Source organism: Sciurus vulgaris (assembly GCF_902686455.1).
Source record: "Sciurus vulgaris genome assembly, chromosome: 14".
NCBI lineage: Eukaryota > Metazoa > Chordata > Mammalia > Rodentia > Sciuridae > Sciurus > Sciurus vulgaris.
The window spans coordinates 80,403,637-80,430,173 of NC_136475.1; the positions used below are offsets into that span (position 1 = coordinate 80,403,637).

General features: G+C 36.3%; 1 protein-coding gene across 8 annotated transcripts in view; it reads right to left on the reverse strand.

The window, feature by feature from the left end:
• UBXN2A (UBX domain protein 2A) overlaps positions 1-26,537 on the reverse strand; it is a 40,195-nt gene that overhangs the window by 12,327 nt on the left and 1,331 nt on the right. For 5 of the 8 annotated variants that reach the window (XM_079110550.1, XM_079110545.1, XM_079110551.1 and 2 more), the window contains exons 2-4: positions 9,838-9,891; positions 4,318-4,456; positions 1,238-1,344 (exon numbers count right to left, since the gene is read on the reverse strand). In XM_079110550.1, coding sequence (XP_078966676.1) covers positions 1,238-1,344; positions 4,318-4,456; positions 9,838-9,878 — 287 coding nt within the window. In that variant the 5' untranslated portion in view covers positions 9,879-9,891. Of the gene's footprint in view, positions 1-1,237; positions 1,345-4,317; positions 4,457-9,837; positions 9,892-20,219; positions 20,384-26,537 lie in introns of all 8 variants that reach the window. The other 3 variants (XM_079110548.1, XM_079110549.1, XM_079110546.1) reach the window with 1 other exon arrangement.

Below are 26,537 nucleotides of genomic sequence, written 5' to 3' on the forward strand. Positions count from 1 at the left end.
AAATATTTAAATACTGGAATAGTCAAAGTGGTTTTATTTATTTATTATTGTTTTATTATTTGCAAAACTGGCAATTAAACCTACAGGTGCTCTACCACTGAGCTAACATCCCCACCTCTTTTTTTTTTTTAATTTTTTTTTGGGGGTGCTGGGGATCCAACCCAGGGCCTTGCGCTTACAAGGCCCTACTGACTGAGCTATCAGTCACTCTCCTGACTGAGCTATCTCCCCAGCCCGCCCTCCCCACCTCTTTTTATTTTGAGACAAGGTCTTACTAAGTTGCCCAGGTTGGTCTTGAACCTGTGATCCTCCTGCCTCAACCTTCCAACTAGCTGGGATTACAGGTGTGTGCCATTGCATCCAGCTCAAAAACACAGACACACATACATTTTGTGGTATGAAAATGAATGTGTGTGGGTAGGAATTGAATATAGGGACTCATGCATACTAGGCAAGTGCGCTACCACTGAGCCACATCCCCAGTCCTCAAATTTATTTTTATAGTAGTAAAATTAACCTAAGTTTCCAAGAACAATTAAGTGTGTATACATATGTGTGTGTGCATAAATATACATATACATGTAAATAAATAATGGGTCATTATTATGATAAAATAATACGCAGGTATATTAAAACATTTCACAGTGATGTTTAGAAAACAAACATGCATTTTATATATAAACCTATACACAGTAAACACCAAAATTAAATTCAACAAAAATGTTAATAGTTACTTCTGGGTAGTTAAATTATAAGTGATTTTCAAGTTCTTTTTAATAATCTAAAACATTTTCTAGATAAACCATGTATAACACTCAGAATTGCAATTTCAAAGACTCTAAAGACATTTAAACATAAGTATTAAGTAACAAAGAAGATGTGGTATTAAGAAATAGTGGGCAAATTTTAGGATTTTGGTTGATGAGAATTCAAGTTCCAACATTTTCTTAAAATTATAGTGTGGCTCTCTTAAGAAAACTTGTGTTATAAAAATGCTAATTCAGGCTAGGGATATAGCTCAGTTGGTAGAGTGCTTGTTTTATAAGCACAAGGCCCTGGGTTCAACCCCTAACACCACAAAAAAACCAAAAACCAAAACAAGAAAACAAAACAAAAAAAAACGAATTCACAAAAGAAAAAGTATATCCATGAATGTGTAGTGATGTATGATCAACATTAAAAAGGATTCTTTCATATAAAACATGCTTAAAATATCCTGTCTACAAAGACTGCTTACCCTTTCTTGATAGAGTTCAGAAACTGCTGACTTGCACCATCAGAATAACTTCTAAAATCATCATTGACTGTGAATCCATTTTTCCATAATTTTATACTTACATCTACCTGCAAAGCAGTAAGAAAAATATATTGTTAATAAAATGTAATAGTAATTTAAAAGTTCTTTGAAAATTTCTATCATTGTATATTTTATGTATTAAGAACAAACTTCAAATGTAAAATATAAAAATTTATCTACACCTAATTCATATTACATGCATTATGTTTAATAATGAGGATAATTTAAATAATTTAAAATAAATCATTAGGGTTGGGGTATAGCTCATTGGTAGAGTGCTTGACTAGCATGTGCAAAGCCCTGAGTTCTACTCCTAGAACTGAAAAAGAAAAAACAAATTACTGGGGATTGGTACCAGGTGTACTTTCCTACTGAGCTACACTCCAAGCCACACCTCTTACTTATTTATACATATATACATATTAGGGATTGAATACAAGGGTGCTTTACCATTGAGCTACTTCCCCAGCCCTTTTTAATTTTTTTATTTTGTGACAGGGTCTCACTAAGTTGCTTAGAGCCTATCTAAGTTGGTTGTTGAGATCATGGGTGTGTGCCACCACACCCAGCTTTTAAAAAATTTTATGTTCTTTTTTTTTTTTTTTTGTACTGGGGATTAACCCAAGGGTGCTGAACCACTGAGCCACATCCCCAGCCTGTTTGAGACAGGGTCTTGCTACATTGCTGAGACTGGCATTGAATTTGCAATCCTCCTGCCTTAGTCTCCCAAGTCACTGGGATTACAGGTGTGTGCCACTGTGCCTCATTTCCTAATAGTACTCTTTAAGAGAATGCATTCGGAAAAATGTTCTGTGGTGTCACTGAGGACAACTAAGGTAAAGCTTTCTAGACTCTCAAAGTTTAGAAGAGGACTTCATCTGAAATAACCCTGAACACTAGGAATAATGTACGAGGGCTGGAGTTGTGGCTCAGTGGTAAAGTGCTTGCCTAGGACTGGGTTCGATCCTCGGCACCACATAAAAAATAAATAAATAAAAGTAAAAAATCCTTAAGAAAAAGAATAATGTATGAAAGGGGAAAAAAGCAATGACCAATTAACCACTATTCCCTCAAATATAAAATACTATTGTTAGACTATTTTTATCAAATTTCATGTCTCAGTGACTTCTGCTCATAAAAATAATATTTATTTACTCATTTAGTCAAAGGTAAGTCACTGGAGAAATACAGAAAAGTTCAAGAATACGGCAGAATGCTTCAGGCTGAACACAGGAGGACTGAAAAACTAGGATATGAAAACACAGAAGACCCGTCCTCATTTACATTTATTCAATTTTTTATAATACAATATACGTTTAATGAGTGCATAATATGTAACGGACACTCCATTAAGGTACAGGGGAAAAAAACAGCATAAACAGTTGGCCTTCTGTATCCATGGATTCTACACCCATGGATTCAAGCACTCACAGATCAAAGTACTTAGGAAAAAAGTTATATTTATAGTAAATATGTCATTATTCCTTAAACTATATAACATGTGATGGGCTGACAGATTTGACTCCATGAGAATGTTATAGGCCAGACTCTAAGGGAAATGACTAAACAGACCCCATTTTGCTCTGAGACTCCCTGTTATGTAGGAAATAGCTTCTCCCATGGGAACATCCCACCTCTGTGCCCATCATCAGTTACTTGGTGTGACATGTTTAATAATATACAATGGCAACTCCTATGTAGTAAGAATTGCTCTCTTTTGATTTCTATTGCTCCTAAACAATGTACCATGTGAACAGTGATTGTGTGGATGTTCGCAACCATTCTTTAGTTTGTACCTAGGTAAGGGTCATTCTGACCCACTTCCCCCACTGTCGATGATCTCATGATGTTAATGTGTAATTTCGGATCATAGCAACAGACACTTATGATTGATGTGATTTTTGGTATAAGAATCCCTACAACCCTGTGGTCGGGGCTGTTCTCCCAATAGCCATTTTTTAGGGCATTGTGTGAGACAGTCAGCTGGCCAGCTTAATAAAGACTCTCAAATTTGGACTTCTCAGTGGTGATCGGTCTGTTCTTAAGTTGCGCCCCATAACAAACATACAACAACCATTTACACAGTATTAGGTATATATCTAGAGATAATTTGAAGTATAGGAAAGATGTGAGCATGTTATATGTAAACTCTATGCCATTTTCTGTAAGGGATTCAAACTAGGTGTGGGTGGCATGCACCTGTAGTCCCAGAAATCAAGAAGCTGAGGCAGGAGGATTAAAGGATCTCAGGGGTTTGAGATGAGCCTGGGTAACATAGTAAAATCCCATGTTTAAAATGAAGAAAAAGAGAAAACTGAAAATAAAAGGGACTCAAGCATCCTCAGGGGGTCCTGGAACAAATCCTCTGCCGTAGATTGACTGGATACTAAGAAATGATCATATTATTAGTATACATAAGGTGTGTGGGTATATAGAGTTTTATGGGTACACAGAGTTTTATGTGTATATATATGTGTACATAAATATATATATATATATTTTATGTGTGTATACACACACACACACACATACACACTCACACATAGAAGTACTTTATGTTTATTTCACATTTTGTCAAGCAGAATATTAATATGATATATATTCAGCGTTTGGGGTTTAATAAGTTTTTGATTTTTTTGGGTATGGTGGCACAAGTCTGTAATACCAGGTACTTGGGAGGTTGAGGCAGGAGGGTCACAATTCTAGGCCAGCCTGGGCAACTTAGAGAGACTCTCAAAAAAAATTAAAAAAGAGAAGTTTTACTGTTTCATCAACGATATTAACTGAAACCAGCATTTATTTTTCTTCACAATACAGTAATTTCTAGTTCAGTTTGTTGTCACTGCCTTAAATCCTGCTCAGCTTTGCATAATTTTACCCATTATTACTTTTCCAACATTTATGAAAGATCAACACAGTATAAATGGTAAATAATATCTTCACTATTATGAAAATAGAGATCCTCTAAAAGGTTCCTATTTTGAGAAATACTGGAAGATTAAAAAGTAACAGACATTTACCTCTTTCTTCTGTTCAGTGGGGGACAAGCATTTGGCACCAATCTTCTGAGCCTCCTCAAAAAGGCTGTCAACAAAGTATTCACAATTTGTTTGTTGATTATCACTAAGAGGTTGATTATTGGATCCTGTTTCAGAAACCCTAAGCAAAAAAAAAAAAAAAGGAAAGAAAGCACTACTGATTACCAGTCCTCTAAAAGCATACAGAAGTTCTTCTACTCAAGGAATGTTGAAATGAGATAGATGCTACCTCCAAGTCTGTGGTTCAGTCCCCTTCTAAGTTAATATAAGATGTCTCTAAGACGTAGACACTACCACCTATCTCACAAGGTGGTTGTGAAAATTAAATGAAAATACATATAAAAGGCTGCAGATGTCTATCATTAACTCCTACACACATATTGTCACCCAGAAAGCTCACAAATATTGTATCATTATAACTGCTTTGTGCTTTCTGGTATCTGCTCCTTTTTTTCAGAAAGCAGTTGGTGGGCTGGGGATATAGCTTAGTTGGTAGAGTACTTGCCTAGCATGCACAAGGCCCTGGGTTCAATCCCCAGCACCACCAAAAAAAAAAAAAAGCACTTGGTATTGGTACATAATGACTAATAAACAAAATGAATACAATAAGAGATATTTATGAGCTACAGTTCAAAAAATTAGAATTCTGGCTTCATTGAACAGGTGACAATGGGTTTCACATGTAAGAAACTACAGGGGGACAGAAAAAAGTAGAAAAGGCATTATGAACAGCTCTATGCACACAACATATTTGAACTTAGATAAAATGAACTAATTTCTTAAAAGGTACAATCTACTGAAACTCACTTAAGGAAGAACAAAAAATCTGAATAAACTTGTATCTATTAATGAAATAAGATCAATAATTAATAATTTTCCAAAACAGAAGCACTAGGCCTGGATGCTTTCACTGATGAATTTCACTACACAATTAAGGATAAAATGAAACCAGTTCTCTACAATCTCTTCCAGAAAATAGAACAAGGGAAAACTATGACAACAGCATCACCTCAGACTAAAACCAAACAAAGACATTATGAGAAGAGAAAAGATCAGAAAATGTCTTTCATGATCATAGATGTTAAAATCCTCAACAGAACAGTACTGATCAAGTCCAACAATGTGTTAAAAGGATTATATACCACCATCAAGTAGGATTTATTGTAGGGTACGCAAGGCTGCTTTAATATTTGAAAATCAACTGATGTAACCTATCACTTCAACAGGCTAAAGAAGAAAAATAATATGATTATAACCAACATATGAAGGAAAAAAGCATTTGACAACATCCAATGTCCATTCACGATAAAACCTCCACAGCCTAGGAATAGAGGGGACTTCCTCTACTTGATAGAGATCGTCTATAAAAAAACTACAGCTAGGGCTGGGGTTGTGGCTCAGTGGTAGAGCACTTGCCTGGCAAGTGTGAGGCACTGGGTTCCATCCTCAGCACCACATAAAATAAAGATATTGTGTCCATCTACAACTACAAAACATTAAAACAAAAAACAAAAACAAAAACCCTACAGCTAACATCACCTATAATGGTGAAAAACTAGTTGCTCTCCCCCTAACATCAAGAATAAGAGCCAGGGCTGGGGAGATAGCTCAGCTGGTACAGTGTTTGGCTCCCAAGCACAAGGCCCTGAGTTCGATCCCCAGTACCGCAAAAAAAAAAAAAAAAAGAATAAGAACTAGGTGTGTGGTGAATACCTGTAATCCCAGTGGTTCAGGAGGCTGAGGCAGGAGGATAGCAAGTTCAAAGCCAGTCTTAGCAATTTAGCAAGGCCCTAAGCAACTCAGGGAGATCCTGTCTCAAAATAAAAAATCAAAGGGGCTGGGGATGTGGCTCCGTGGGGGAGCACTTTAATGAACTGGAGGCCCTGGTTAATCCAGTAAGGTAAGGAAATAAAAAGTATAAAGATTCAGAAGGAAAAAATAACTTTTTTTGTTCACAGATGATATTGTGTATGTAGAAAATTCAAAAGAATAAAATATAACAAAAATCTACTGGGACTAACAACAAGGCTGCAGTATACAATGTTAATACACAAAGTCCAGGGCTTTCTTATACATCAGCAATTTTATTATTTCATCTTCATTTTCTACTGTCATCTTTTTCTTATACTATCATTTTATTTTATTTTAGATGTACGCCCTTATTTATTTTTATGTGGTGCCAAGGATGAAACCCAGTGCCTCACATGTGTAGGCAAATGCTCTACCATTGAGCTAAAACCCTGGCCCCTCATTTTATGGTATAAATATTCCTGTTCATTATGTGGAAGCCAGGTTACAAAGTTGTAGGGATAAGTAAGTAGTTTTAAAATCTCAGGAGTTCCTATAATAAAAAAGCAAATTTGTATATGTGTGGAAAAACAGTGAACATGAAATCTAATCTCTTAACAAATACTTAAATGTACAATACAGTACCATCAACTATGGATATAATTTGTTCAGCAGGTTCTCTAGAACACACTCATCTTGGTTAACTGAAATGTTATTCCCACTGATTAGCAACTCCCCATTTTCCTTTTCTCCCTTTCCTGGCAACCACCATTCCACTCCGATTCTATGAATTTGACTACTGAAGTTACCCTGTGCAAGTGGAATGATGCAGTATTTGTCTTCTGTGACTGACATTTATTTCTACCTCTTGGCTTTTGTGAATAGTGATACAAAGAATATGGGAGTGCTATCTCTTTAAGATTAAGTCCTTTGGATAAATACCCAGAGCAGGTTTACAGGATCTGTTCAGCAATCTATTTACTAATTTATTCGGTGACAGTTCTATTTCTAATTTTTTTTTTCAGTGTTGGAGATAAAACTCAGGATCTGGTACATGCTAGGCAAGGTTGAACCACTGATACACTGAGCTGTATCTCCAGTCCCTATTTTGAAATTTTTGAGGAACCTCTATACTCTTTTCCATAGCAGCTGCATTTCCCATTTCCACCAATAGTTCTTCTTTCTCCACATCCTCACTGACATTTGTTCTTTCGTTTTTTGACAACAGTCATCCTGACATATGTGAAGTGGTAACTGTAGTTTTGCATTTCCCTGATTATTAGAGACACTGGACATCTTTGCCAGGTGTCTATGGTGCATATCTGTAATCCCAGTGACTTGGGAGGCTGAGGCAGGAGGATCTCAAATTCAAGACCAGCCTTATCAACTTAGCGAGGCCCTAAGCAACTTAGCAAGACTCCGTCTTCAAATAAAAAATAATAAAGGCTGGGAACTTAGCTCAGTGGTAAAGCACCCCTGGATTCAATCCCCAGCACAAAAACAAAACAACAACAACAAAGACATTGGACATCTTTCCATATATCCATTGGTCATTTGTATGTCTTCTTTGGAAAAATATGTATTAAAGTCCTTAGCTCTTTTAAAGTCAGATTATTAGGTTTTCATTTTTTTTTTTTTTTTGCTATTGAGTTGGAAGAGTACCTTATATACTTCAGAAATTAACCCTTTATCAGATACATGGTTTGCAAATTTTTCCCATTTTGTAGTTTGCCTTTTCATTCTGTCGGTGTTTCCTTTGTATCAGGTGAGGGACTACAAAATATCTATTTTGGTTGCAAAACAAACTCTTTCACTCACTTTTTAATTCTACTCTGTTCTCTATAAATAAGATTATCAGTTAGTTGTTGTCCAAATAAATGAAGGATTTGCTTCTATGTATGCTTTCGTAGCACATATGATGAATACAGAATTTCACTATAGTGTCTGAACAGTTGATTCACTTAAGAAATCAGTCTTTTCAATTCTTACTGGAGTGCTGTTTTTAACAAAATATTCACTCATTCATCTATTTATTGTGGCACAGGCATTCATTCATTCATTCACTGTGATTCTGGCAACTGAACCCAAAGGTGCTCCACTTCGAGCTAGATTCCCAGCCCTTTTTATTTTGAGACAGGGTCTCACTAAATCGCACAAGGTGATCTGGAACTTGCAATTCTCCAGGGATTGCCAGGTACCTGGGACCATGTGCAGTTTAAACAAATCAATCTGAAACATTTAAACAGGTCAATTTGTTATGACCCTTCATATGTGTTATTATAATTTATTACTAGGGGAATTAAGTGCATCCTGTGTGGCTCCACTATCAGAAAACCTGGAAGTTTTTATGGAGTGCCGTAGGCTCTGACCCATGTACTTTTCCTGCTTGGAACCCTTCACTGCAATAAATTATCTTCATACATAAGACTATGTAGACTATATGCTAAATCCTGTGAATCCTTTGAAAAATATCAAACCTGGAAGTGTTCTTGGTCTCTGACACAATTTCACAATTATATAATTAGTATCAAATTTATATAAACCAATAAATGCCCAAATGAGGGGGACACACACAATATTTGTTTGGCATGGGGCATCACTAAAAAAATTTTTTTTTTTTTTTTGGGTATCAGTGATTGAACCCAGGGGTGCTCAATCACTGAGTCATAGCCCAGGTCCTTTTCAAATTTTTAGACAGGGTCTCACTAAGTTGTTGAGGCTAGTCTTGAATTTTTGATCCTCCTGCCTCAGTCTCCTGATTTGCTGGTATTACAGGTATGTGCCACCATGCCTGGCCAGTTCTGTCTTCTTAAAATATATTGAAAATAAATGAAATTTACCTTGTCAAGTTTTTAAAACAATGAGAATAATACAAAAATATTTACCCTTAGATAAGTGAGAATAAAACATCCTGTATTGATAAGAGCCATAAACTTTGCAGCTACCATTTACTGAGTGCCAATACTTTGTTTAGTGTGTTATATCCATTATGTCATTTCGCAAAAACCATTTAGGAGGGCTGGGGATATATCTCAGTTGGTAGAGTGCTTGCCTCACATGCACAAGGGCTTGGGTTCAATCCCTAGCACCACACACACACAAATTAGATAGGCAGATAAAATTTACATCCCCGTTTAATAGATGTGATATTGAAACTCGATGAATGAATCTACCTAAGTTGCCCATAGGTCAAAGAGGAAATATAAGTTAAAACCATCATATTTCTACTATAACTCCAAGGTAGTATAAGAGGTCAACGAGGTAGTTACTTAAACTTCTCACTTCTCAGAGGTAATGTATGAACAGAGAGAAATTCAACACTTGTTTCAATTAATAAAAGATTTAGTAATTTCATTATAATCTGCTCAATGAATCTATGGTTTAAAAAATTACTTCAAAACATACTATTTATATACTACCATTTAAAAATTACTATTATTGTTTTTGCCTGTGTCTGCAGTATTGCTCAGTGATAGAGTGTTTGCCTAGCATGTGCAGGCTCTGGGTTCTATACCCAGAACTGGGTGGGGATGGAAAAAAAAATATGTGTGTGTATGTATATACATACATACATATATATAATTACTATTAGATATTTATTGAAGAAAATATACATATTTAAAACTTACTTTACTATCTTTGCCAGTGACATATAATAGAGAATAACAACAACAAAGGCATTAATAAAGAAATTCATAGTTTGAATGAACTTACCACTTCTCTTTTATACTTTCAAGATTATCAACTTCTTTCATTCTCTTTGTGTTACTGTAAAGGTAAAAAAGAAAAAACGAAAAGTTCCCAATTTAGTATTTAAACAAATCATTATTATGCATGCATCAATACAGTTCAATACATAAGTTATCATGCAGGCCTGAAGTAGCATTAGAAGGGTCTCAGGAACAAGTGACCACATTCAGTTGTCACTTTCATGTATAGAATAAAGCAATAATAAATATTATCTTTGCAGTGGGCCATATACCTTATCAAGATAGCCATCTCCCAACCCCTGAACAAAGTCTTTAGTATGTGTCATTTGAAAAAAAATTATCATATATATACCCATAAATTATATACATACATACATGTATACATCTATCTATATACACACTTTTTTTTTTTTAATGGTACTAAGGTTTGAATTCAGAGGTGTTCTACCACTGAGCTACATCCTAGCTCTTTTTAAATTTTGAGTCAGAGTCTAACTAGTTTTTTATTTTATTTTATTTATTTATTTTTTTATTGTAAACAAATGGGATACATGTTGTTTCTCTGTTTGTACATGGCATAAAGGCATACCATTTGTGTAATCATAAATTTACATAGGGTAATGTTGTTTGATTCATTCTGTTATTTTTCCCTTCCCCCCACCCCTCCCACCCCTCTTTTCCCTCTATACAGTCCTTCCTTCCTCCATTCTTGCCCCCCTCCCTAACCCTAACACTAACCCATCCCTCCCCCCATTATGTGTCCTCATCCACTTATTAGCGATATCATTCGACCTTTGGTTTTTTGAGATTGGCTTATCTCACTTAGCATGATATTCTCCAATTTCATCCATTTGCCTGCAAATGCCATAATTTTATCATTCTTTATGGCTGAGTAATATTCCATTGTGTGTGTATATATATATATATATATATATACACACACACACATACCACAGTTTCTTTATCCATTCGTCAGTTGAAGGACATCTAGGTTGGTTCCACAATCTGGCTATTGTGAATTGAGCAGCTATGAACATTGATGTGGCTGTATCTCTGTAGTAGGCTGATTTTAAGTCCTTTAGGTATATATAGGCCAAGGAGTGGGATAGCTGGGTCAAATGGTGGTTCCATTCCAAGTTTGCTAAGGAATCTCCACACTGCTTTCCAGAGTGGCTGCACTAATTTGCAACCCCACTAGCAATGTATGAGTGTACTTTTCTCCCCACATCCTCGCCAACACCTGTTGTTGCCTGTATTCTTGAATAATCGCCATTCTAATTGGGGTGAGATGGAATCTTAGGGTGGTTTTGATTTGCATTTCTTCTATTACTAGAGATGTTGAACATTTTTCCATATGTTTGTTGATCGCTTGTAGATCTTCTGTGAAGTGTCTATTCATTTCCTTAGCCCATTTGTTGATTGGATTATTTGCATTCTTGGTATAGAGCTGAGTTCTTTATAGATTCTCGAGATTAGTGCTCTGAAGTATGATTGGCAAAGATTTTCTCCCACTCTGTAGGCTCTTTCTTCGCATTGATGATAGTTTCCTTTGCTGAGAGAAAGCTTTTTAGTTTGAATCTATCCCAGTGGTTGATTCTAGCTTTTATTTCTTGTGCTATGGGAGTCCTGTTAAGGAAGTCTGATCCCAGACCAACAAGGTGAAGATTTGGACCTACTTTTTCTTCTATAATCTGCAGGGTCTCTGGTCTGATTCCGAGGTCCTTAATCCATTTTGAGTTTAGTTTCGTGCATGGTGAGAGATATGGGTTTAGTCTCATTCTATTGCATATGGATTTCCAATTCTCCCAGCACCATTTGTTGAAGAGGCTACCTTTTCTCCATTGCATATTTTTGGCCCCTTTGTCTAGTATGAGAAAATTGTATTTATTTGGGTTTGTGTCCGTGTCCTCTATTCTGTACCATTGATCTACCTTTCTATTTTGGTACCAATACCATGCCGTTTTTGTTACTATTGCTTTGTAGTAGAGTTGAAGATATGGTATTGCGATACCCCCTGTTTCACTCTTCCTGCTAAGGATTGCTTTAGCTATTCTGGGTTTCTTATTCTTCCAGATGAATTTCATAATTGCTTGCTCTATTTCTGTAAGGTACGTCATTGAGATTTTAATTGGAATTGCATTGAATTTGTATAGCACTTTAGGTAGTATGGCCATTTTGACAATATTAATTCTGCCTATCCAAGAACATGGGAGATCTTTCCATCTTCTACGGTTTTCTTTAATTTCTTGTTTTAGTGTACTGTAGTTCTCATTGTAGAGGTCTTTCACCTCTTTTGTGAGATTGATTCCCAAGTATTTTATTTTTTTCGAGGCTATTGTGAATGGGGTAGTTTTCCTGATTATTCTTTCCAAAGATTCATCACTTATGTATAAAAATGCATTAGATTTATGTGCATTGATCTTATATCCCGCTACTTTACTGAATTCACTTATGAGTTCTAAAAGTTTTCTGGTAGAATTTCCTGGTTCCTCTAAGTATATAATCATATCATCAGCAAATAGGGATAGTTTGAGTTCTTCTTTTCCTATTCGTATCCCTTTAATTTCTTTGGTTTGTCTAAATGCTCTGGCTAGAGTTTCAAGGACGATATTGAATAGAAGTGGTGAAAGAGGGCATCCCTGCCTTGTTCCAGTTTTTAGGGGGAATGCTTTCAGTTTTTCACCATTTAGAATGATATTAGCCATGGGCTTAGCATAGATGGCCTTTACAATGTTAAGGAATGATCCCACTATCCCTATTTTTTCTAGTGTTTTGAGCATGAAGGGATGCTGTATTTTATCAAATGCTTTTTCTGCATCGATTGAAATAATCATGTGATTCTTGACTTTAAGTCTATTGAAATGATGAATTACATTTATTGATTTCCTGATGTTGAACCAACCTTGCATCCCTGGGATGAAACCCACTTGATCATGGTGCACTATCTTTTTAATATGTTTTTGTATGCGATTTGCTAAAATTTTGTTGAGAATTTTTGCGTCGATGTTCATTAAGGATATTGGTCTGAAATTTTCTTTCCTCGATGTGTCTCTGTCTGGTTTAGGTATCAGGGTGATATTAGCTTCATAGAATGAGTTTGGGAGGGTTCCCTCCTCTTCTATTTTATGGAATACTTTGAGAAGTATTGGAATGAGCTCTTCTTTAAAGGTTTTGTAGAACTCGGCTGAGAACCCATCTGGTCCTGGACTTTTCTTTGTTGGTAGGCTTTTGATGACCTCTTCTATTTCATTACTTGAAATTGGTCTATTTAAATTGTGTATGTCCTCCTTGTTCAGTTTAGGCAATTCATATGTCTCTAGAAACCTGTTGATGTCTTCGAAATTTTCTATTTTGTTGGAGTATAGATTTTCAAAATAGCTTCTAATTATGTTTTGTATTTCAATCGTGTCTGTTGTGATATTTCCTTGTTCATTCCGAATTTTAGTGATTTGGGTTTTCTCTCGTCTTTGTTAGTGTGGCTAAAGGTTTATCAATTTTGTTTATTTTTTCAAAGAACCAACTATTTATTTTGTCAATTTTTTGTATTGTTTCTTTTGTTTCAATTTCGTTGATTTCAGCTCTGAGTCTAACTATTTCCTGTCTTCTACTACTTTTGGTGCTGGTCTGTTCTTTTTCTAGGGTTTTGAGCTGTAGTGTTAGGTTGTTTATTTGTTGAGTTTTACTTCTTTTATTAAATGCGCTCCATGAAATAAATTTCCCTCTAAGTACTGCTTTCATAGTGTCCCGGAGATTTTGATATGATGTTTCTTTGTTCTCATTTACCTCTAAGAATTTTTTAATTTCCTTCCTAATATCTTCTGTTATCCATTCATCATATAATAGCATATTGTTTAATCTCCAGATGTTGGAATAGCTTCTATTTTTTACTCTTTTATTTCTAACTTCAATCCATTATGATCTGATAGAATACAAGGTAGTGTCTCTATCCTCTTGTATTTGCTAACATTAGCTTTGTGGCATAATATATGGTCTATTTTAGAGAAGGATCCATGTGCTGCTGAGAAGAAAGTGTATTCGTTCTTGGTTGGATGGTATATTCTATAAATGTCCATTAAGTCTAAATTATTGATTGTGTTATTGAGATCTATGGTTTCTTTGTTCAATTTTTGTTTGGAGGACCTGTCCAGTGGTGAGAGAGGTGTGTTAAAATCACCTAGTATTATTGTGTTATGGTCTATTTGGTTTCTGAAATTGAGAAGGATTTGTTTGACATACATGGATGAGCCACTGTTTGGGGCATAGATGTTTATGATTGTTATATCTTGCTGATTTATGCTTCCCTTAAGCAGTATGAAATGTCCTTCTTTATCCCTTCTGACTAACTTTGGCTTAAAGTCCACACTATCTGAAATGAGGATGGATACTCCAGCTTTTTTGCTGAGTCCATGTGCATGGTATGTTTTTCCCCATCCTTTCACCTTTAGTCTATGAGTATCTTTTTCTATGAGGTGAGTCTCTTGCAGGCAACATATTGTTGGATTTTTCTTTTTAATCCAATCTGCCAGTCTACGTCTTTTGATTGATGAATTCAGGCCATTAACATTCAGGGTTATTACTGAGATATGATTTGATTTCCCAGTCGTTTGGTTCATTTTTAACATTTTATTTATTTATTTGACACGACTTGGTTCCTCCTTTATTTGACAATTCCTTTAGGATAATTCCTCCCTTTGCTGATTTGTTTCTTTGTTTTTCATCTCTTCCTCATGGAATATTTTGCTGAGAATGTTCTGTAATGCTGGCCTAGTTTTTTATTTTGAGTCAAAGTCTCACTAAATTGCTAAGGCTGGCCTAGAACTTGTGATCCTCCTGCCTCAGCCTCCTGAGTGGCTGGGATTATAGGCATGTGCCACCACACCCAGCTGAAAAGAGGACCTTTTACATCCTAGTGTGAAGAACCCCAAGGGGAATATATAGCTTCCAGCATTCAAATTAGTAGTAACATATTATGATTTTTATAAAGGAGATGGTCTCCACCAGGAAACTCAGAAGATATGTGGCAGTAGCTGGAGATATTTTTGGTTGATACAACTAAGGGAGAAGAATGCTACTGCTCCCACCAGAAAATATTATTCTGCCCAAAATGCCAATAGGGGTAAGCGGAGAAACTCTGGGATAAGGAAGAAATAATTATGACTATTGCTGGAAAACAAAACAAAATAAAAACAACAAAGAAACAAGATTTTTTTTTTTTTTTTTTTTGGAGTAAAAGATGCATAAGAGTCAAAGAAACCAAGGAAAATTCCTGTTATCCTAAATTTTAAATTGGAAATATCAACAAACTCTTGCTGTATTTTTTCTTTAAAAATTACATATTAGTTCTGTCCACCTGAAAAAGGATCCAAAACAAGAAGCAATTCAGTTAACAATGAATAAACTCTGGTGACAGATGGGTAGTCTCCTAATACCATTTCCCACTTAAAGGAATCAAGTTTTACTCGAGAAATGGCTGGCTTCAGATCTGGGATAGAAAATGTACACTAGGCACCTGATATATCTTGCTATCTTGAATTAGTATCAAAGGGATTCAGAGGTCAATCTGAAGAGGTTAATACTACTGGCCAAAGATGATCGAAAAGAATTATAAAAAAACTACATGAATTGAATCACATCCATTATGAGTTCATAATGATACGCATTTTAAAAAAGAACCCGTTAGTAGTCTTTCAAGAATTCTCGAGTCTGAGTGAGGCACAGTGGTGTACATCTGCAATCCTAGCTACTCCAGAGGCTGAGTCAGGAGAAGTTCCAGGCCAGTGTGGGCAACTCAGCAAGATCCTATTCCAAAAATAAAATTAAATGGGCTGAGGATAAAATGAAATTAAAATTAAAAGCCAGGTGGTAGAATACTCTCCTCCATGTTTGAGGCAGTGGGGACTGAACTTAAGGGTGCTTTACCACTGACCTACATCCCCAGCCCCCCCGCCCACTTTTATTTTGAGACAGGGTCTCATTAAATTGTGGAGGCTAGTTGGGATCTTGCCATCTTCCTGCCTCAGGCTGAATAGCTGAAATTGCAGATTTTGCCACCACACCCAGCTTCTTTTTTGAGACAGGCTACCTAATCTCGAAATCCTGGACTCAAGTGATCATCCTGCCTCAGACTATCGAGTAGCTGGGACACAGGCACACTGCCATAGCACCCGGATTCCCAACTCTTTATTTTAATAACTGGTAAATAAGGGAAAAGAATCAAATAAGCATCCTGTCCTTCCTATATGAACATTCTCAGTAACCAAAGAGTTAATGAAAGAAGCTTTCTTTATAAATAACTCCACTTAATTGAAGGTGTATAGAAATACAACATAGCTGGGATTACATGCCTGCAATCCCAGTGGCTCAGGAGGCTAAGACAGGAGGATCTAGAGTTCAAAGCAAGCCTCAGCAACGGCAAGGCACTAAGCAACTCAGTGAGACCCTGTCTCTAAACAAAATACAAAATAGGGCTGGGGATGTGGCCCACTGGTCAGTGCCCCTGAGTTCAATCCCTGGTACCCGCCCCACATGAAAAAAAAAAAAAAAAAAGAACATCTCCAATTTGCATCTCCTAATGCAATAATGGATCTAGACAATATCAGTAACTGGTAACAGCACAAAAAAGAGCTAACCAAAAATAAATATATGCCTCGGTGTATAAATTTTCACCACCATTTATGGAGAATCCTTGCCAAAAATGTGAATCTGAATCCATTCAAGCCTCTAATTCTAACTACCATATTAAAGGAAATACAAGGTATGGAGGAACATAACGAGATGATATGGGGGGGGGTTAATCAAATATTTAGAATGTGGGAAATTCTTTAGGATAAATGATACACTTTCTTTAATACACACACACACACACACACACACACACATATATATATATAACCAGAGAGAAAAAATAGGTGACCATAGACTTTTAAAAATATTTAAGAAATTTATCAATGTATTACATACAACATGTGGACCATATGTAGTTTTTCCCCCCTAGTACCAGGGATTAAACACAGGGTTGCTAAACCACCAAGCCACATCCCCAGCCCTCTTTATGTTTTATTTTGAAAGGGTCTTGCTAAGCTGTTGAGAGACTCTCTAAATTGCTGAGGCTGGTTTTGAACTTGTGATACTTCTGCCTCAGTCTCCTGAGCTGCTGGAATTACAGGTGTGTGCCATGGTGCCCAGATATAGATTTTTATTTAATTCACCTGATTAAAAAAAAAAAAAAAGTTATGAAAGAATCAGGAACATATGAATATTTGTTGAGACGGGATATTTTGAAGTTACTGCAGAGTAAAAACCACCTTAAAATGTATATGTTTGGCTAGCTATGATGGCACGTGCCTATAATCCTAGTGGCACAAGAGGCTGAGACAGGAGGATCACAAGTTCAAGGTCAGTCTCAGCAGCTTTCTAAGACCCTGTCTCAAAGTAAAAAACAAAAAGGGCCAGGGATGTGGCAACACATACACATACACACACTTATTTGGCAGTGGTGGCATATGCCTGTAATCCCTGTGATTTGGAAGGCCAAGGCAGGAGGCCAGTGGTAGGGCAAATAGGTTCCCCAGTACTACAATAAAATAAAAAATGAAAATAAAAGTAAATACACACATACATTTAATGCTGAGACAGAAGGATTACACGTTCAAGTTCGAGGCTAGCCTGGGCAACTTGTCTAGATTCTGTCTCAAAATGTAAAAAATGTAGAAAGGGGTGTGGGTGTAGCTTAGTGGCAAAGTGCCCCTGGATTCAATCCCTCGCAGCATATATACATGCACACACTCACCCACACAGACTTAAAGATAAATTTGTAAAGAGTAAAACTAAAAAAGCTTCATGAGACATATGGCTTACTCATGGCTTGAAGGTAATGTGGAACAGTGAGAAATTTTAATAGTACACGGAAGTGCTATGTGAAGACAACACAGACAATAATATGAACTGCCTTTTGCACAATGAAAGTCGTCGGTTATCAAGACTCAAGAGAGGAAAAATCAGTCTGTTCTAGCTAATCTGGAGTGTCTGGAGTTACTGAACTGAGGAAAACGAAGAGTTATGGAAAATAATATTCCTACAAGACAGATCCCCAAGAAACACAGGGACAGTGGCTCAGGAGGAGGGAGGGGAAATTAGCCAAACCTCTCCCAGTACATCCTTTCCCAATAACAATGGGCCCAAGGGAAAAAGCAAACTTTCATCCCTTCCAACTCCTAGGGATGTTGAAGGAAGGAGGCAAATACTGAAATGCTGGGCCCTGGACTTTTACCCTTTCCCACTGCAGATGAGTCCTGGAAGGAGAAAAGCAAATAGTGAAGCTCGAGGTAACAATGGATCCCAGAGGAAGGAAGACAAGCAGTGAACACTGAGTTGTGAGCTTTTCCCAGTGGCGATGAGTTTCAAACTTTTTATATCTGCCTTCCTGAGTGAAACTGTAACCTGCACAACTAGGTCCCTGGCAGTCTGAACTGCACATCCACAGTCTCCAATGATTAATTTGCCCTCACTGTAAACTATAAAACCCAGATACCTTCTGTAACCCCGGGGCCATCTCCATACCCAGAAAACGAGCCCTTCCATGCCCGATCAATTGATTTCGCTGCAGAATAAATCCGAGGTTTGCTTCCCGTCTCCTGCCTCCATCATTTGTGGGTCATGAGCTTACGGAAAACACCAGACTGATTACAGAAAGAAAAAAAGAAAAAAATATCCATAACTTTTTAATTAAGCTTAAAAAAAATCTAAAGTTTGGCATGGTGTCAAACCACTTAAAATCCCAATTATGTGGGAGGCTGAGGTATAAGGATAGCAAACCTGAATATAGACTGGGCAATTTATCAAGACTCTGTCTCAAAAAATAATTAAATAAAATTAAAAGGGCTGGGGAAGTAGCTCAGTGGTACAGCACTTGCCTAGTGTGCATGAGGTCTTGGGTTCAATCCCTGGTACAAAAACCAAACCAAACCAAACCCAACCCAACCCAAACTAAACTAACTTTAAAACGTTCTGGAGTGCACCTAGATGAACATGGTGGTACACAACTGTCATTCCAGCAACTGGGGAGGGTAAGGCAGGAGGATCACAAATTCAAAGCTGGCCTTGGCAATTTAGCAAAACCCTATTTCAAAATAAAAATTAAAAAAGGGCTGGAGATACAGAGAGTGGTAAAGAGCCCTGGGATTAAATCCCCAGTACCAGGAAAAAAAAAAAAAAAAAAAAAAAGCCAGTTTTAAGCATATTTAAGAAGAAGACAGATTTGCTCATTAATAGCCATTGAAAAATCTGTCAGATTCCACTCAAATCAATAAGAACCAGAAAGTGGGCACAGAAATAGCCATTATTTTCATTCAAATCTCCAAAGTATCTGGAGGCAATTTTAATCTGAGTCACTGAGGATCAAGTTGTGGATTTTCTCCAGATATAATCTGTCTGGCTAAGTCTTGACTTCTGGTTCTAGCTTCCTGTGGCTTAATGGAGCAGGGCCTGTAACAAGAGTCCATTTGGCCAAGCACTTATTCACATTTAGCCTCTGTTTTGCTAGTACAAACTGTTCCTTACACCCTAGTTGTTACAGAGTAAAGTTTGTTATTAACTAGGACATAAAAGAGGAATAGAACCTTGACAAAATTTAGAGCTGGGTAGAAATGATGGCAATAAAAGGCATTCAAGATGGAGGAAGGGAGGTGTAGCTCAATGGAAGAGCACTTGCTAGCGTGCATGAGGCCCTGGGTGTGATCCCCAGCACCTCCAAAATATTACAAAAGATTTTTCAAGGAATTAAAATAGGCTAGCAAAGTTTGCTCTTACAAATACACTATCATTAAAACTTTTAAACTAGGCATGGTGTTGCAAGCCTGTAATCCCAGCAACTCTGCAGGCTGAAGGAGGAGGATCACAAGTTTGAGGCCAGCAACAGCAAGATCCTCAGCTGCTTAGTGAGACCCTTTCTCACAATAAAAAATAAAAAGGGCTAGGGGTGTAGCTCAGTGGTAAAGTACCTGTGAGTTCACTTCCCAGTATTCCCTCAAAAAACTCCTTTTATTTTTATTATGAGTTAGTACAAACCAGATTTCTTACTCTTTTCATGAGAAAATTGTAATTCTAAAATCAAGAAGCGGTTGGGGTTGGAGGTCAGTGGTACAGCATTGCCTAGCATGTGTGAAGCATTAGGTTCAATCCTCAGCACCACATAAAAATAAATAAATAAAATGAAGGCATTGTGTCCATTTATAGCTAAAAAAATTTTTAAAAAATAAAAATCAAGGAAAAAGTGAAAGGAAGGAAAAAGGAAGAATTGCAATGGGTCAGGGAGTGAGTTTTGGAGAATATAAGGTGGGGAACACCATCAGTATCATTTCCAACAATGGCAATAACTTTGAACTCTACCTTTTAGCTAGAGGCTAAACCAGGAGTCAATAAAGCCACACCAACCAAGATGAGCACCCAACAATTATGGCAAATTTGATGACCCTATTATCTCAAGTGGGTAATTTTTGTTTCTGCAGATTTCTTAGTTCTTTCTGTACTGCTCTTCAAGTGTGTTACTGCGACTTGAAAACAAGAGAATATTATATCATTCAAAGAATCTTGGTTAATATTTATTAAATGTAAGGCATTGAATTAGGCATTAGATTTACAATGTACTGAATCAGATAAGTGAGAATATATTTTTTATAATACCAAAATATAACATCTTAAAAGGATCATTAGATTAACTGTGCTTTTATTTTATTTTTATTTTTTAACTTTATTTATTTATTTTATATGATGCTGAGGATCGAACGCAGTGCCTCACACATGCTAGGCAAGCACTCTACCACCGAGTCCCAGTCCCTAACTGCGCTTTTAAAATGCAGTCATTAAAGATAATTGTTAGATAGAACAATTGATAGAACACAGTAAATATTTTTGAGTTTGCAAGTGCTTATTACATTTATTCAGTAAATAAAATCATACTTTCTCCAGGTCAAGAATGAATGATAATATACATTTTTACTTACTGGTATGGAAAAACTAAACTAAAACCATTAAAGGACTGTAAGAAGGTAAAAGTAGTTAAGAACAAGAGAGCTAAAATGCTTATCTTTTCCAATAGCATTATAAAAAGCAATGAGAAAATTAATAACTCAGAATATACACACTGTTTAGAAGTATGGTTGTGAATAAAAGAAACAGCTATGACTTCAAAGTTGTTCCTAAAGGGAGTGAGAATATTTTTCAGTTTTAAGACTTCAAACACCATCTGCTTTTTAAATTATGTAAAAATTATTTTGATTAAAATTTTTTCAACTGAAGAGATTAAAAATATATTCAGACTTAATCAGATTTTCATGACCATTACTGTTTTTTCCCAGGACTTCTTTCTTCAAACCTCACATTTCCAAAACCATTTAATTGCTTTCATTTAAAAACATCTAGGATTAGGTGCATAGCTCCAGGATAGAGTGCTTGCTTAGCATGAGCAAGACCTGGGGGTACAATCCCCAGCACCACAAAAATACAAATAATAATGTCTGTATTTCACATTAATTTTATTCTTTAGATATAGGGTGAGTTCATGCAGGGCAGGGACCAGCAAGTCAGCTCCCATCAGTTACCCTGCCCACTCCACTGAGTCCAACCACACAGAATGTGAACTGCTGGACATTTTAATTTTAGACGAATCTAGGTTTTTTTTTTTTTTTTTTTTTTTTTTTTTTTTTTTTGCGGTGCTGGGGATTGAACGCAGGGCCTTGTGCTTGTGAGGCAGGCACTCTACCAACTGAGCCACATCCCCAGCCCTAATGTCTGTATTTCAAATACAAAGAACAGGGAAAGAAAAATGCGGACATCAACAGTTCAGATTTAAGAAATGTTTACATTCTGACTTATTTACGTCTTTTTGTGTATTAAATAAAGAATTATAGATACAGTTGATTATTTCATTTAAAAATATTAAACAGTAAGGCTGAAGATGCAGCTCAGGGGTTGTGTTTGTTTAGCATGTGCTGAGCCCTGGGTTCAATACCCATCACTGTAAAAAACACAAAAAAGGATCTTCAATACATCTTAGGTATATATCAAGCATACCTAAATAAAGTAACTAAAAATATTAAAAATGTATATATGTTTAGTACCAACTATATAGCAAGTATGATTCTAGGTATAGGTATTTGGGATACAAAGTAAACTAAATAGAAAAATGTTCCAGCACTTGTGGACATTATGTTCTTGTGGGATTGTCTGCTTTTCCCTTGATATTTCTTCATTGTTATTTTATTTATTTATTTAGGTACTAGGGATTGAACCAAGGGGGACTTAACCACTGAGTCACCACCTTAACCCTTTTTTATTTTGAGACAGGGTCTTGCAGCTTAGGGGCAATCCTCTTGCCTTGGCCTCCCAAGTCACTGGGATTACAGGTGTGAATCACCACTCCTGTCTTCTCCAGCTTTAATTCAAAATAATCCAGTTAGTAATAATACATTGTATATTTTAAAATAGTTAAAATAACCAAATTTTAAATGTTCTTAGTAAAAAGGAATGATAATCAGTTGGAGGTGATGGATATGTTAATTAGCTTTATTTGATTATTCCACAATGTATACATGTATCAAAACATCACACTGTATCCCAGAAATAGAATACAATTTACAAGCCATAAAAATTTTAAAAGCCTTTTGTTTATATCTGATAATTATTGTCTCATAAACATAACGTTCACTTTTTTGTTTTCATTCCACTTTTCTGTGCATGTTATAACCATCCTTCAAGACATTCAAGGTATCCTCTCCTAGAAAAAAGTTAATGGGAGAGTTATATACTCTCAAGAATCAAAGTGATGGTGACAATACTAATTTAGATCAGAAAATCATACAGGAGAGGTACAATATAGGAGGATATTGTCAAGGTTACTGAGTCAGTCAACCTTTGACACACAAGACATTTTCATGGGATGGCTTTGTAACTGCAATGTTAATCTACCTTGCAAAAGGTTTCCTTTGGATAATGTTTTATGATTCCTCCAACTACCCTTCGAGTCTTAGCTCAAGATCCATTTTCACTGAAAGGTGAAATATTCAACCTTAATTAATATTCTTCTCAGCATTTAGATTTTTGTCATTTAAATAATAGCCTGATACTGTTTATTACTGTTTCTTTTACTCTTTGTCTGGATCCAAGATCTTTGATAGATACTATGATTCACACATTTTCTGTTTCTTCCACAGGCACAGCAAATACCAAGCAGAGTAGCCATCCTTAAAAAGATTCCACTAGGGGGCTGGGGAGATAGCTCAAAAAAGATTTGTACTATGACAGTAGAAAAGAATGAAAGTATAACAGACCTAGAATTCAAATTGACTTATCCTGAAATATCAGCCTTACCACTTTTGAGCTAGGTGACTATACATGTTATTTAACTTCTCCAAGTCTCAGTAGCCTAACTTGTAGCATGGATGTAATTGTCTTCCCCACAAGGTTTTTCATTTTTGGTACTGGGGATTGTTTTTGTAATCAGGGGTGCTTTGTCATGGAGGTACATCCCCTGCCGTTTTTATTTTGAGACAGAATCTTGCTAAATTGCTGAAGCTAACCATGAACCTCCATTCCTCCTGCCTCAATTTTCCATGTTGCTGGAATTATAGGTGTGCAACACAGCACCTAGCCTCATGTTTATGTGAGTGCTTACGTGTGTGCATGTGTGTGTGTACTGGGGATTGAACCCAGAGGCCCTTTACCACTGAGTCATATCCTCAGCCCTTTGTATTTTTATTTTGAGACAAGGTATGTATAAATTGCCCATGCTGGATTCAAATTTGAGATCTTTCTGCCTCAGTCTCCTGAGTCACTGGGATTACAGATGTGTGCCACTGTGTGGAACAAGGTTGTTTTGAGGACTGAAGGAAATACTGAGAATGTTTTGCTCTTTTCTCACTCCTCTACCATAATCTGTGAAAGGGATCAATAAAAAACATCCTCAGACAATCTTTTTTTATGGGGGGTAGTGGGGATTGAACCAGGGGTACTCAATCACTGAATCACATTCGGGCCTTTTTGTATTTTATTCAGAGACAGGGTCTCAGAGTTGCTTAGCGCCTTGCTGTTGCTGAGGCTGGCTTTGAACTCAAGATCCTCCTAACAGCCTCCAGAGCCGCTGGGATTACAAGGTGTGCCACTGCGCCTGGCTCCTCAGACTTAATCTTAAAAGTCATAATTTTAGGGTCTGGGGATGTTTAGCTCAGTGGTAGAGTGCCCCTGGATTCAATCCCCAGTATCAAAAACAAAAAACAAACACTTAAAAATATGTATATACTTAGTGCATTTCCCACTATTGTGTATAAGGTATTGATTCAGAATTAATGATAGAAGTGTCAATATGACAGTCCTTATTACCAGAATTTACAGTCTAACAGGGAAAAAAGCTACTAAATTACTAATTGCAAACAGGTGCTCACTTTGGCAGCCCATATACTAATTGCAAACAGCATTGAATTATGAAGTTAAAGTTAATATTAACATAGAAACAAAGTCACCATTATTTTAAGCATTTCCTATCACAAAATCAGTAAAATGCAAATGAGATACACAAAATTAATATCAATTGAATGAGCTTCTATTAATGTATCAGAGTTAAAAGATGTGAAAGAACCTAAGTAATGCAGTACAATACAGCAAAAAAAAAAAAAAAAAAAAAGAAGCTATCTGATAAACATCCAACTTATATCATGAAGTTGGGCTTCAGAATGGACAGATAAGCAGAAGTTCTTTCATTTTTCCTCCAACTTAGATTTGTATTGTATATCACAGTTTACCAAATACTTTCTCAAATGTTATCCTACTTATTCCCAATAGCAGTGATACAATCAGTCAGAAGACAGAATAGACTTGAGTTTAATGAAATATATCCATTAAAAGGAAAATCTAGTCAAATAGACTTAGACTACACTAAGGTTTTGTAACATACACAAAATCTGAATTTTTAAAATGTCATATTATTGCCCCGCCTGGCAGTGCAGGCCTGTCATTCCACCAATTTGGAAAGCTGAGGCAGGAGGATCACAAGGTTGAGGTCAGCCTCAACAATTTAGCAATACCCTGCCTCAAAAAAAAAAAAAAAAAAAGGGTCATATTACCAATTTTATATTTTTTTCTTTTCTTTCTTATTTTTAGTGGTGCCGGGGATTGAACCTAGGGCCTCATGCATGCTAGGTAAGTGTTCCACCACCACTGAGCTGCACCTCCACTCCCAATTTTAGTGGTTTTTACAAACATATACTTTGGACTAAATTTTGTGGGTTTTTTTTGGATTAGGTATTTCTATGAAGATATTATTCAATTGAAAATGCTATCTATACATAGAAGCTGAGTCTCTCTTTAAGAATAAGGCCATGGCTGGTATTAAACGTGAGGGAAAAGAAACCAACAGACCACATTTCCATGTGGGGTTCCTTTTACTCTGATCTTTTCTGGAATATGATTATGTGTCTAAGCCTCCAAAAGCAACTTGACCATGATAGCATCAGAATCAAACACTTTAGGACAGTTTATTACACTGTATTATGAATTCTAGTTTACTAAATACTAAGTGATAGAAAACAAAATCTTTTAAGTTTCAGCTTATCTTAGCTGTAACTACAGTTATGAAAAAATACATTTTTTCAGTTGGGTGCAACAACGCATGCCTATAATTTCAGCTACTCAGGAGGCAGAGGCAGGATTGCCAATTCTTAGCAACACCCAGTCTCAAAATGAAAAATAAAAAAGGGCTGGGGATGTAGCTCAGTGTTAGAGCTCCTCAGGGTTCCATCCACAGTACCACTGGGCTGATGATAGGGAATTATACAGGAAAGGTATAATTTAGATAGAGATTAACAAGGTCATTGAATTAGCCATCATTTGTTGCTCGGATATTCTCATTTCAGGTCCCTATAACTAAAATGTGAACCTATATTGCAAAGCCCACCTCAAATAAAATTTTCTTTAAAACTCTTCCATGATTCCTCCAATAAATGAATTACTAACATAGTGAGGGAAAATGTTAGGTAGCCTTAAAGTTGTCAAATCTTCACTGCTACCACTCTAGTCTCAAATACCCTCATTTCAATTCTTGTCCTGGTTCAATTCAGTTTCTACACAGCAGTCAGGTTGACCTTTAGAGAATACAAACCTGAGTGCCTTACTTCTCTGCTTAAAACTCTTTAATGACTTTCCATTGTTTTTAAAATAAAGTTCAAATCCTTTGGGTAATATTACAGGGAATTCAAATAGCTATCCCATTACATTTGATTGATTGGTTGGGAATTTCTGTATTAAAGCTAAAAAAAAAAAAAAAAAGGGGAATGAAAAGAAAAAGCTGGTCCCAAATCATGAACATTACTTAAAAAGCTCACATTATTTGTCTGGTCTTGCTTCCCACAGTCCCCTTTGGCTTCCCACACTCCAACTGTTAAGATATGACCTTTAAGTTCCTGAAAGGCCAACTTCCTAGTGTTTGGGTAAGCTCTTTTCTTTGCTTGGATCTGTCTGTTATTTTGGAGTCAGTTTTCACCTAATTCTTACTTACCAGTAAAATCTCAGCTCAAAGATTACAGTCCTAGGAAAATTCTACCTGTCCTGTTAAGTTCTCTCACTAACATGTTAGATTTTCCCTTTTTAGCTTTTAGTTTCTATTTTGGCTTACTGGTATTTATTTGCCTGATAATATCTGTGGTGTCCGATGACTAC